This window comes from Nyctereutes procyonoides, unplaced genomic scaffold, assembly GCF_905146905.1.
Source record: "Nyctereutes procyonoides isolate TBG_1078 unplaced genomic scaffold, NYPRO_anot_genome, whole genome shotgun sequence".
Classification (NCBI taxonomy): domain Eukaryota; kingdom Metazoa; phylum Chordata; class Mammalia; order Carnivora; family Canidae; genus Nyctereutes; species Nyctereutes procyonoides.
The window spans coordinates 45,953,974-45,968,184 of record NW_026575139.1 but is presented as its reverse complement, the minus strand read 5'-3'; the positions used below and the strand labels follow the sequence as shown (position 1 = coordinate 45,968,184).

The 14,211-nt window shown below is 41.4% G+C and overlaps 1 protein-coding gene across 1 annotated transcript in view; it reads right to left on the bottom strand.

Moving 5' to 3' along the window:
• Positions 1–11,360, bottom strand: part of SOS2 (SOS Ras/Rho guanine nucleotide exchange factor 2) — an 84,174-nt gene extending 72,814 nt beyond the window's left edge. Inside the window, exon 1 of the mRNA XM_055304134.1 lies at positions 11,153–11,360. Within this exon, the coding sequence (XP_055160109.1) occupies positions 11,153–11,239 (87 nt within the window). The 5' untranslated portion in view covers positions 11,240–11,360. The remainder of the gene's footprint in view (positions 1–11,152) is intronic.
• Between the last annotated feature and the right edge of the window lie 2,851 nt (positions 11,361–14,211).

Genomic DNA, 14,211 nt, shown 5'->3' with positions numbered 1-14,211 from the left:
CATAAACTGTTTTTCCTATAAAACCCTATATCTCATTAATTTTACAATCTTCCATTACTCACTAGCAAGTAAACAGCACCAGGGACCACACCACAGACAAGAAAAACTTAGGAGTAAAAAAATAAAATTGAAATTGAAAAACATTAATATTGGCTTTTTCCCCCTGTGAACTAGGAAAAGATCACTATTCTAAATATACTTTATTCAAAGTTTAAGACTCCCTGGGCCAAATACCCACTTCCTTCATTATACCACCAAAACTACCATATCTACTTTCTCTTAAAGAAGATCTACCACAGGGGCACCTGGGTAACTCAATTAAGTGTCTGACTCTTGATTATCAGCTCAGGTCATGATCTCAGGGTCATGGGCCTGAGCCTCATGTCCAGCTCCCCACCTAGTGGGGAGTCTGCTTAAGATTCTTTCTCTCTCTCCCTCTGCCCTTCCCACCACCCCTGTTCTCTTTCTCAAATAAAGAAATGGTTTAAAGAAAAAGATAATCTGCCCGACAAGGTACCTGCACTCAAGGAGAAAACAGGCTCTTTCTTATCTCTTCTTCCCAACTGCCCTCCTCCTACCTTACTGAAGAAGGGCAGATCTATTACTTACTCTGATCTCACTAGGGTATGCTGCCCTGGGGTGCAATAAAAAATACATAATAAATTCTAGGACACTGAACAAAGAGACGACTACAAATATTTTTCATTTAAGTACCTTGCTTCTTCAATCCTGTAGCCTATCAAACAACAACAACAACAAAAAAAAAAAAAAAAAAAAAAAAAACCACCACAGCCTTACTAAGGAGAAAAACTTATGGAAACAAAAGAAAGCATCTTTAAGAAATAGTAAAAAGTAACATTACCTTCTTTCACTCAAGAGAAAAAATTAAAAGCAAGTTTTCACACCTTAACTATTTTTCTATCTTACAATTAGAATTCAGAAGTGGGATGTTTGGCATGTAACATGTATTAACACATTCATTTGAACTGAAAAATTAAGTCAGACCTTGTCTCAAAGAAGATAAATGATGATGAGGGTGGCTGGCTTGACAACAAAACTTACCAATTTGGTTATGTGGTGGATACTTTACATTAAATGGATAAGCATAGTAGGCAGAATCCTAAGGTGCCCCTAGGATTCCCACTCCTTGATATACATGCTCTATGTACTCCTCTGGAGTGTGGACAGGATCTGTGAATATGATGGGATATCATTCCTATGATCAAGTTACCATAGAAGGTGAAAGTGACTAAGGTCCCTAATCGGTTGACTTTGAATTAATCAAGATTGTCACCCTAGTTAGGCCTGACCCAAATGAGTCCTTTAAAAGATGATCTAAAAGAATGAGCTAAGAAACAGCAGCAGATGCATTCCTCCTGGCCTTGAAGAAGCAAACTGACATGTTACAGCAGCCTCTAGGAGCTGAAGGCCTCAGACGTACAACCGCAAGGAAATGAATTCTGCCAATAACTCCATGAGCTTGGAAGAGGACCCCATGCCTCAGAGAAGACGGCAGCACCAGCCAAAACTTTGATGGAGACCCCAACAGAGAACCTAGCTAAACTGTACCTAGACTTTTAACTTACAGAAACTGAGACAAATTCGTGTTGTAATAAGCCGCTAAAGTTTGTAATAATTTGTTAAGCAGCAACAGAAAACAAATACAATGAACTAGAGATATGGCTCCAAGGATTCAGTGAAAATATGTTTAAAGAACATGATAAGGTAAAATACATGTTATTAATAAATATCATCATAGTGAAGTGTACTAAAGCTAACACTATTTTCATTTTCCCAAACTTTCTTTGATATGTTGGACTAAACAAAGTATCTTTAAGCAAAAAAAAGTAACAGTTATAATTACTAGTCTTTGGGCATGTCCTGGAAAAGCTAGAAAATGAAAAAATGAATAGTTTTAAAGATAGGCAACAAATCATTCTGCAAGTCAGGTGATTTCCAATTTTTTACCTTAAACAAAATTGCAGAAGAACCTAAATGAGCTACTGGCTTACATATCATTAAGACTAACTTTTTGATAGATAACAATATGATTTTGAGGGGACGCCTGGGTGGCTCAGGGATTGAGCATCTGTCTGCCTTTGGCTCAGCGCATGATCCCGGGGTCCGGGATTGAATCCTACCCACATCAGGCTCCCCTCAGGCAACCTGCTTCTCCCTCTGCCTATGTCTTTGCCTCGCTCTGTGCCTCTCATGAAAAAAAATCTTTAAATATATATATAGAGAGAGGCATATAATTTTAAAGAAGTTTTAAAAATGAGCTTGAGGGATGGCCGGTGGCTCAGCGACTGAGTGCCTCCCTTCTGCCCAGGGTGTGATCCTGGAGTCCCAGGATCGAGTCCCACATCAGGCTCCCTGCATCGAGCCTGCTTCTCTCTCTGCCTGTGTCTCTGCCTCTTTCCCTGTGTCTCTCATGAATAAATAAATAAATAAAATCTTTAAAAATAAAAAAAATTAAAAATAACCTTGAGTGCTTTAAATTTTTCTTCTATTTATGTTAACGAGGGTTCTCAGGGCTTATATCTACAGAAATGGGAAACAAGAATAGAACTGATGCTGAACTGTGATTCACTCCTGCAAGACCCTATCTCATTCTAGCAATAATAGTCACCCATGAAACATGAACTAATTTAAAACCAACGCAAACCACATAGATGTCACTGCACAATCCATATTCAATAAAGCTTTCTAAGTACTAATTTTCCAAAATCCATGACTTTGAATTAATCAAGATTAGCACCCTAGTTAGGCCTGACCCAAATGAGTCCTTTAAAAGATGATCTAAAAGAATGAGCTAAGAAACAGCAGCAGATGCATTCATCCTGGCCTTGAAGAAGCAAGGTCTTTTGACCAACTATGTCCTAATAGCAATTCAGCCTAAAAGAAATACATATTTTTTAAGACTGTATTCATGTATTTGAGAGTGAGAAGAGAGAGAGCAGGAGTGGGGGTAGGGAAGGGAAGAGTGGAGGGAGAGGGACAAGTGGGCTCCCTGCTCAGCAGGGGTTTGGTCTCAAGACCCTAGGATCACAGCCCAAGCAGAAGACAGATGCTTGACCAATGGAGCCACCTAGGCACTGTAGTAGAAAAATTTCAATGCTTCATAGTCACTGAAGAGATTTTTAAAAATTCAAAAAGCTGACATTTTTGTTGTTGAGGAAAGTGTAAGTACAATGGAAGGATCAAAGACTCTTAAATATAAACATACTGTATTAGAATTATGAGAGGAAATAGAATGAAAAGTTCACAGAGAATAAAGTATAATGTAAAATTTCCAACTGTTAAAAAAAAAAGCACTTTGTCCCATTTGCAACGATGTGAAGGAAGCTAGCAAGTATAATGCAAAGTGAAACAAGTCAGAGAAAGACAAATATATGATTTCACTCACATGTGGAATTTAACATATAACAAATGAGCAGAGGAGAAAAATCTGGAGAGAGAGAGAAACACCAAGAAACACATAATTAAGGATAACAGAGAACAAAGTGATGGTTACCAGAGGGGAGGAAGATGGAGGTTTGAGTAAAATAGATGAGGATTAAGGAGGGCACTTGTCATGAGCACCAGATGATGTATGGAATTGTTGAATCACTATATTGAATACCTGACACTAATATAACACTGTATGTTAACTGGAATTAAAATAAAAAAAATTTTTTAAAGCACTTTGTCATGTATAAAGGATCAATGGTGGATATCAACATGTTATGGTACTTAGATTTCACTGGATATATTTAAAAGACTGATGGAGGGGCACCTGGGTAGCTTAGCGGTTGAGCGTCTGACTGCCTTTAGCTCAGGGCGTGATCTTGGGGTCCTGGGATCCAGTCCCACATCCAGCTCCCCGTAGGGAGCCTGCTTCTCCCTCTGCCTATCTCTCTGCCTCTCTCTCTCTCTGTGTCTCTCATGATAAAATAAATAAATAAATAAATAAATAAATAAATAAATAAATAGCTGTTTTATTTTAAAATATCAGTATTTAGAACACATATAAAATTATACTGCAACTATCTGAATTTGAAGATGAAAATTTTTAGATGTCAACATAAAAATGTGCAATTAAAAAATTCTTTGGGAGATACATAACAAAAAACTAAAGAAAAAAAACCCTCTAATTTAGGAGAAAAAAAAATCAAGACTCAATGTTGATTAGATTTGAGCCTCATGTGAGATGGAAGACAGGATGATGACCAGATTTCTGGGTTCAAAACTGAGTATATCATTTATACTGGAGGTTTTAGAAAGTGATAATATGCTTGGATTGGGTTTTATGGTAAACATCTATATAGGAATGTCCAGGAAGCAAGGGATGCAGTAGCTTTAAATAGGCTCCAAGAAGAGTCCTCTTTAAATGATGTTTGTCTTGGGGATCCCCGGGTGGCTCAGCAGTTTAGCGCCTGCCTTTGGCCCAGGGCATGATCCGGGAGTCCTGGAACTGAGTCCCACATCAGGCTCCCTGCATGGAGCCTGCTTCTCCCTCTGCCTATGTCTCTGTCTCTCTCTGTGTCTCTCATGAATAATTAAAATCTTTAAAAAATAATAATAAATGATGTTTGTCTGAAAATGGAGAAGGTACAGGGACATAATCTCTGGGATGGTTGTTCTAGGCAGAAGAAACAGCAAGTACAAAAACCCTGAGATTAGAATACATCTACACATTAAAATGTGTCTGCAGATACAACGAAGCCACTGTGGGGAAGGAACACATCTACAGAAGTAAATGCAGTCAGAGACGGAAAAGTAAGGGGCAGCAGTGGAGTGCAGTAACCTATTGAGAGGACTTAGACTTTTATTCTGAGAAGCAATGAGAGTTGTGAACAAAGAAATGAAAAGATCTCACTTATTTCTGCTGTGTTGAGAAAAGACTGAATGGGGGCAAGGGCAGAAGAGCCAAGAACATGTACAGGTTATTTTAACACTCGAAGAGATTAATGATGGCTTGGTCCCAGGTGGTAGAAGTGGAAGAGTAAGAAACAATGGTTGAGTATACCTACAGTTTCTGAAGTAAAGCTAAACAGATTTAGACAGATTAGGAAGACAAGATTCAAGAATAGCTCCAGATTTTTATTTGGAGTAATGAGAAGGACAAAGTAGTTAGCCATTTACTGATACAGGAAACACTACATAAGGAGCAGGTTTTGGGGGGAAGAGAAGGAGCTCAGAACTGGTTGAGATTCCTATCACACACCTATGTGGAAGTCATCCAGAAAGAAGTTGGTTATCCAAACACAGGAAAGAGGACTGAGCCAAAAATAAAAATATGGAAATCATCAGATACAGATGACATGTGAAGCCATGAGGCTGGATGGGATCTATGAGTAGACTGTAAGTAGAAATTAAAGTTCAAAAACCGCCCCTCTGGGGAGGTTAGGATGATGTAGTTTGGGTAGAAGAGGAGGAGGACCTAAAAGGAATAGCCAGAGAAAGAAAGCCTGCAGAGGTTGGTGTCCTGGAAGCCAAACAAGGAAAGGATTTCAAGAAAGAAGAGTTCAACTGCCAAATACTGCTAATGGGTTATTTTAAAAAGAATTATAAAGTGCTATAGAAGAGGTAATGTTTTAGTTTACAAACTGATTTAGTGAAGAAAACAGGAAGAATGAAAACTTTACTTAGAAGAGAATACTAGAAAAAAAAAAGAATACTAGTATTCATATCTAGATCTAGATGTTATTTTCATTGTTTTGCTTCATCTCCACACATTAAAATGTGAAGTGTATAACACATTACATATTTCAAAGGCTTTCTACTATCGTATGTTCTTATGTGAAAGAAGAAAAGAGTTTTAGGTTGTTAATTTTTAACGTGACTACATGAGATAATGCTAAATCCATTAGTTCCATTAAAATTCCTTCCTGATTCAAATATGCAGGCTAACAGAGGATATAATCAAACTACTGTTCCCTTGAAAGAGAGGCCATGGTTAATATAAAAGACATATACTTGATTTATGTCAAGTGGTAACACAGGTAATGCTTTGGGTAGTCAGCATAAAACACTTTAATGGAATATTATTGCTCCAAATATACCATACCAAAATTAAACTGAAAATAGAGGGCGACTACTAAATCATGGCTGACAGGGAGCTAAATGCAGCAAGTTAAAATGTGTTCCTAATGCTCATCCAGTTCTGGCTGAACCCCTTGGGTCAGTTTGGGTCATTATTAGTTTGGAACAATTCCAAATGACTCGCTGGAGTTCTACTGTTATATTCAGTGGCTTTAGGAAATCCAGGACAGACCTGACGTCACATACACAAAAATCATAGGATATCCTATTCATTTCTAGCTTTTGGTTGGAGTGATCTTTTAAAAAAGCAATTTTGATCAAGTTAATCTAATTATTTTGTTACATAAATAATACTACAAGGCTTCTTATTCTCAGGTAGAAACCTTAACCTGGTCTACCAACTAGCCTCTTCTTTTCACTTTGTCTTAGTTTTTTAAAACCAGTCAAAATTTCTCTCAGCCTCAAATCCTTTCTTACCTCCCCTTTGTCTTGTTAATTCCTATTGATCTTTCAGATAATAGTCCTTTATTGTCTGTCCTTCCCAGGCCTCTCCCACAAAGACATTTAGAATAGAAGCTTTATGAGAGCAGGGGTCTCACTACAATCTCAGTATCAAGAGTAGTGCAGGACACCCAGGAGGCATTCAATAAATACTTAAACATATCCTCCAGAACTAGGCACAAGTGTTACTTCCCTAGATAAGTCTTCCTTGAACCTCTGATGTCAGTGACACCAATTTTATTTTCTCAAAGCACCCTATCCTTTTCTTCTGGGTCCAGAAAGATCCAGAGTAGTCTTTTAAAATGGTTCCAAGACACCGTAGTACAAAGGCAGAAACACTAAAATCTTTCAGAGTTCACAAAAACATTTTTTTAAAGATTTTATTTATTCATTAGAGAGAGAGAGAGAGAGAGAGAGAGAGAGAGAGGTAGAGACACAGGCAGAGGGAGAAGCAGGCTCCACGCAGGGAGCCTTGATGTGGGACTTGATCCCGGGACTCCAGGATCAAGCCCTGGGCCGAAGGCAGGCGCTACACCACTGCGCCACCCAGGGATCCCCACACAAAAAACATTTCTAAACCAAAACCTCCTATCCTCTTCTTCCTTGCCATAGACTGCTATTTAATTAACTCAGACATTGTCTCATACCTCTTACATTTTAGACAGATATGTAAAGGCAAACTGTAATGTTTGGGACTGAGAGTTCATATTTAACCTGAATTAGAGTCAGGAACAAAGTAATTCAATCAATCCTTTCTAAGTTTCATGACATTTGTAACTACAGATAGAAAAACAAGAGACATTTTCTTTTCCACAATTAGCCTGGTGAAGAACACCTGACAGAAAAGGCATCTACAAGGAAGTATCAGGAACTAAAAAAAACTTTAAGACATGTTTACCATATGTAGAACGCTAACACTGATTTTTTTCAGCATATAATCAATATACATACACAAAGTACCAAAGGCATTTCAAAGACACAGGTAATAAGCTGCATTTACAAGTATATCCCCACGCTTTTTTTCCTCCCAAGTAATACAATAACTTCAATGTTCTTGGGGAGTAGTGGTAAAGGCATTTATGTTTCTGGCTCTTTTAAGGAAGATACATAATTCAGCAGTAATGTTAACAATCCATGTATTATCTATTAGTAATGTCATTTCCCTCTGCTTTACCCTTTGTAGTTTATGTATTTAAATGCTCTACCTAAAGTTGTTTTAAAAGTTAAAAAAAAGTTAAATAAAAACAAAACAAAAAGTTAAGGAACACATTTCTATTTCCAAAATTATTTTTCCATAAATCTATTATGTTTGTGTTTCTATGTAGTGAAATAAATATTTAATGTTGGTTTAAAAAAATTTCCTGTATTTTCGGGGTCAACAACAGTGATTTCACCATATAACCTGATTTTCATAAAAATTAGCCAAAACTTGAAAATAAGCAAAGGAGATTACAGGTGTTTTTCAGTACAATGCTGTGCTCAAACCTCTGAATACGCTCTACGGACTGGACTATTTTGCAAATCTGTAAGATTAACATTGAGATTTTTGTCTGGTACAGATACAAATAATTTCAAATCGGTGGGAAAGACAATCCAAAACTTACTGTTTATATTCCTACAGGATATTAACTAATTTTGTATCTAACCCAGCAATCCTATCTTAATATTACTTTATTAAATTGCCTATAAATACTTACCTCCTACAATTTTCATATAGTTCCCTTATTAAGTAATAAGTTGAATCAAAATCATGGACACACGTTCATTTATATTTGTGTGAGTCACGATTTTAGCTTTCAGAAAATTATACTTTAAGTTTTAGAGGTTTCACCAAGATGCCCAAGTAGAATCGGATAGAACCGATTAAACTATATTGCTCTTTTCACACACACATATATTCATTACGTAACTCTGAGCTCCTAATTGCTATATATCTCATTTATATAAACCAAAACCAAAAAGTTTAAAATCTTCAGTGTAGATGGTAAACACCATCTACACTGAAGAGCAGGTCCCCTGCTTTTATGTATCTTTGTAATCTTAGTTCCAGCATGGTGCCTACTGCCTAAGATGTGTTCAATAAATGTTAATGTCAATTATACTTCAATTAAAAAATACAAGGATAAAAGTAAAGTTCAAGAAAAAAGAAAAAAAAAAAGCTAAATGAAGTGTCCCACATGTTCAATGGAGGAAAGAGCCAACTGGAGGAGAAAAAACCCTAGTAGTCCAATACTACTGCTACTCTACTACTACTAATCTCAGTAGTCTTTGAAATTGTTAGCTCGAAGAAGGAAGCAAGCCAAGTTCTACATGCTTTGAATGTAAAGACAGAGCCTTTCTACAAATGGCGGGATTTTTCATTGTACTAAGGTATGGCTGGCAGGTACATTCCAGAATGTAACACATCCTACAAAGGAAGAGTGAACCTTGAGCTCCTTATGAGCAATAACTCTTAGCAGGCCCCATAAACCTACCTGTTGCAATACCACAAATACCCAAATGCTACAAAACTGGACATAATCCAAATTACTAACACCAAAAATTTTCCAAAAATATGAAAAATGTCTTCCATAGCAATATATCTCAATTCTATAACAGTAAATTAATGAATATAAGTTGTTTTCTGAATTCATTTCACCACAAAAGACCAAATTTTCTTAGATGTATTCCATAAGCAAAAGATCTACGAGAACTGTGGTACAAGACAATACAGATCTGTAAAACACCTGAGCTCCAGATAAAGGAGCACAGCATAAAATGCAAATTAACAGTCTCAAAGCAATGGACTAGGATGTTTGTTCTGGTTTTGTTGTCAGCCTAATCTGAAGAAGTAAATCTGTCTCTGTTCATGGGGGATTATTAGGGTCAAAGCTACCCAATGAATAAATCATGCAACACACATTCAAATACTATTTGCTACCAGAAAGTACCAATAGGTAGATACCTGCATCACACTGCCAACAATACATGCCTACCACCTTCTGCTGAGTGCAATTACTCACATCAGAGTCGATTACTATCTAAGCATATCCCCTGTTACTTTTCAGCTCAGGCTGGTGTTCATTATCACTACTCAGCACGCTTCCATTTCTTTCCCTCTCCTTGTAGAATCAGGCTGCCCATGGAAGTAAAGTATTAACTTCAACACCTAGTATGCCAGTGAAATGATAACTGCCCCTAGTTACCTCCACCAAGGTATGAAAAGGCACGACTTTGGGAGGCCCGGGTGGCCCAGCGGTTTAGCGCCACCTTTGGCCCAGGGCCTGATCCTGGAGACCCAGGATCAAGTCCCACCTCAGGCTCCCTGCATGGAGCCTGCTTCTCCCTCTGCCTTGTGTCTCTGCCTCTCTCTGTCTCTCATTAATAAGTAAATAAAATCTTTAAAAAAAAGAAAGAAAGAAAAGGTATGACTTGGTGTTTGGCCCAAGGGAGGCAGTATCTCCTTTCGAGAATTATGAAAACAATGGAAAATCTGAAACTCTGAATGTATGAGGAAAATGTTCTTACCTTTAAAATATACTTCTTCCTTTCACTTATAGAAATTATACGAAGATTTATTTTCAAGTTCAGTCTTTTAAATTAATGTTTATTTTTTATTACTTTAAAATTCATTCTTGGATATTCTGCACAAAACGAAGACATACTAACCTCTTTGCATCAATGGCAATGGAAGCCCATGTTAAGCAGGACTGATGTCTAATCCTTCAGTCTCTAAATTTGTCTTGACCTCATAATAAGGTTTATTATAAAAATAATAGTATGGTTATTATCTAAATTCACAAATGAAGACTCATCTCCAGGAGAGATGCACCCAGGGGATACACCCAAACTCGAAAGGTTGATTTTTTAAAATGGGGTGCGTTTTTGCCTCCTTAAAATATTTCAAGCTGTAAAGTGCACCCACTGAAGAAACACCAAATTTTTTAAATCTCTTGTAAACAAGTAGGACACCTTTCGCAGGAAGTGAGGAAGCACTTTAAATTTCCCTCAAGAATTGTAAAACGCGTGTGTGTGTTAGGGCTCCCTGACATTTCACACGTGAAACACATCGAGCGTACGAAAAAGTAAGTACTGCCTCATCAGTGGACGCTCTTGACAAGCCAAGTGCCTAAAGGAACACCCCCAAAGTGCCTGATTAAAAGTAATTACCGGGCCTGGATATGAACTTTTGTTTCAGAAACTGTGTAAACACCAGCGACACTTTCTCTTGCCCTAATCCAGCCTGAGGACAACAAATTGGCCAACGGCGGAAGTTGCCTGACGAAACGACTGCAACATGAAATCCATTTTTACGATCATAACAAAACCTTCCTTCCGGGGCCAGGCAAAAACTTGAGAAAACGTCCTTTTGGATGCAACAGGCAATTCGGAGCCCCCCAGAGCCAGCCCCTGAGCAATGGCTCGGCCCGCGGGACCCGAGCACTGGGAGAACGCGCAGGTCCCCGTAAGAAGCCCGCGCGGGCCGGGGCTCGGGCCCGGCACCCCCCACCCCCCCACCCCCCCCCGCCGCCGCCGCCGCCGCCGCCGCCGCCGCCCCCCTCCGCCCCCGCCCGCCTGCCGCCCCCGCCCGCCTGCCGCCCGGCTCAGCCGCCGCAGCCCCCGCGGCCGCCCGGGCACCAGCACTGACCTTCCGCAGGGCCGAGACCAGCAGCCCCCGCCATTTCGGACTGTTCTCTTCGCTGAAGAACTCGTACAGCTGCGGCGCCTGCTGCATGGCCCCGGCTGCAGCGCCTCCGCATCGGGGGCGGCCCGCGGACCGAGCTGGGCCGGGCCGGCGGCCTGACAGGCAGGGAGCGGGCCGCGCCGCCTCGCCTCGCCTCGCCTCGCCTCGCCGGCCGCCGCCGCCGCCTCCTCCCGCCCGGGCCGCAGCTCCGGCCGAGGCGGCTCGGGGGCGGCGCCGGCGGGCGGGCGCTCCGGGGGCGGTTTCCTCGGCCCCGGCGGCCTCGCCTCGCGCGGCGTCCGCGGAGGAAGCGCGGCGGCCCGAGGGCCCGGGCGACCCCCAGCTGCGGCCGAGACGGTGGCCTCCTTTCCCGGCGGCGCTGGCCCGCTCCTCGGGCGGCTCCTCCTCCTTTGTCTGGGTTCGCCACCCGGCGCGGGGCACTGCTGACCTCGCCCCCGCCCCGACTCCCGCTACGGTTGCGGCCGGCGGCGAGCGGCGGCGGCAGCTCGTCTCCTCATCGCCTCATCCCCGCCCTCCCAACAGGCAGCGCCGCCCGGCCCGCCCGGGTCACCTCCAGAGGGCCCTGGGGACCGAGCGGGCGTGCGCTTCGGGCGGGCGAGCCCCACTCCCGCGCACAGCGCTGGCGGCCGCCGTCGGCCCCGCGGCAGCCGCGCACAGCGCCCGGGGGCAGCCTCCGAGCTCCGGGCTCCAGCAGTCGCCGCTCGGCCCGCCCCCTGGGCCCGGCACTCATTATCCCGGGTCGCCGGAGAAGCCCCACACGGAGCATGCGCGCCGCGGAGCCGGCTGAGGCGCCGGCGGGTCGCGGGGTTGCGGGGGCTCCGGGGCTGGCGGGGCGGGGGGGGGGGGTCGGCCTGTGCCGGGGCCTGCCGGGGGCCCTGGTCACAGACCACCCAACTGTACTGCGTTTTACACACACGCTCCCCTCTCTCGACCTTCCCGAGACGGGCCTGATTCGATGCCACTCTGAGCCCCAGTATCGCAGTCACGGGAAGAAGTTCAGGATGGAGAGACGACGTTCGGGCTGTGTGCTCTACATGGCTATTGTGTATGGGAGATGGTGAACTATTTCATCGAGTGATGTTTTGGGGATTGAAGGCGGTGAGACGTGGGAAGCCTACGGCACACAGTGGGATCAGCAACCAGCAATGAGGAAGGGAAAGGAAGAGCAGGGTTGGGGCGGGGGGGGGAGAGGGAATCTGTGCTACACTTCACTTCCAGGGTTGGTAAATAAACAGTTATCCTTTCCAAAACACAAAACACAAACCAATTTGTCATTTGGCAAAATCAGAATGGCAGAGCGATTAGAAAAATTAAATTCTAATAGGTACAAAATTAAAATTAAATTAAAAAAACTCATTTTTCTAATCCAAGTATCCACTGAATCACAATTTTCTTCTAATAAAGTCACCTACATCCGCATTCCGAGGTACTTGGGAAAAAAGGATAGTGAAATGCTTGCATTTCTCCAATTACTTTTTCAATCAGTGATGGCAAAGACTTTGGCTTATATAGACTGTCTTCACTTTTTTCTCCTTTTCCAGAACTCCAGCTGTATCCTAATGGGGTGTCAAACTATTAAACTGTGATTGTATTTTCTTATAGGAGAGTTAAGTTGTTAGCGGTAAGTTTCATTGTTGGCCAAGGATATTGGAAGCCTTCTCTGAGCCAAATCTGGCCTGAAGACACTCTGTTTATACAAACTATATTTAAATTTTAAAATTGCTAACATTTTAAAATCAAGAGATTTTATATAAAAATGGATTTCCAGCTTCTCTTGACAAAAATCTCACAACACCGGGCCCTGCTGCACTCCTGCAAAGAAATAATCAGCAGGCACTGGGTTGTGGCTGTCCTCTTTAGAAAAGTACCCCATCCCATTTCCACTTGGCTATACTCCCTACCTGGCACTCTTCACCCTTTTATATAACCTGCCTAGTCTCTACAGGCATCTGAGTTGTGATCTCTGGGCTAGGCAAACAGAAATATGATCCATGTGCATGTGGGGATAATCCAAGAATGACACCCGTAAAAATCGCAACCAGACAAATGGGCCATCTAGAATAAAATGTTGGATCCGAACCCCACACTCTACACTAGGATAAACTGCAGAGTGTCAAAGACTTAAATGTAAAAAATTAAAGCCATAAAATAATTTGTTAATAACTTAAGTACAAAAGACTTTTTTACTACGATATAAAATCTACAAGATTGATAAACTGACTTTAAAAATGAATGGGAAAAAAATCACAAGGTAAGCCAAAAGATAGGTGACAAACTGAAAAAAAATATTTGCAACTCATTTTCTAAATAGTTCATTTCCCTAATATCTAAGAGTTCCTACAGGGGCACCTGGGTCGCTCAGAATTTTAAGAGTCTGACTCTTGGTCTCAGCTCAGGCAGGTCTCAAACTCAAGGTCGTGTGTTGAAGCCCCTTGTGGAGCTACACATGTGGCCTACTTAAAATAATTCCTATAAATTAATAGGACTAAAACTAAAGGGAAAAATGGATAAAACATATGAAAAAATGGTTCACAGAAAAGGAAATATAAATGTCTCTTAAGTATATTAAAAATGCTCAATTTCACTCATATTGCAAAAAATTTACTCTATTAATTTTGTACCTATTAGAATAGCCACGCACATCAAAAAGTCTGATTATATACTATGTTGGTGAGACAATGGGGAAACGGGTACTGTAATATATTATTCATGAGAGCTTAAATTGGTTCAACCTCTACCAAGGGCAACTTGACCTACCAGGAAGTTGTACCCTTTGACCCAGCAAATTCTAAGAATATGTCCTATCGGTATATTCGCTCACATGTGAAACGATTTAACAGCTATTCACTGCAGTACTGTGTCAGCTAAAACAAAAGTACCCCAGAAATAAACAATTTAAATTATCATCAGTATATATAAGAACCTGGTTCAACAAATAATAGTAAATTTATAGAAAAGAAGCTACAAAATCATTCAAAAAGAACCAGGCCACTGTGTTCAGGCCA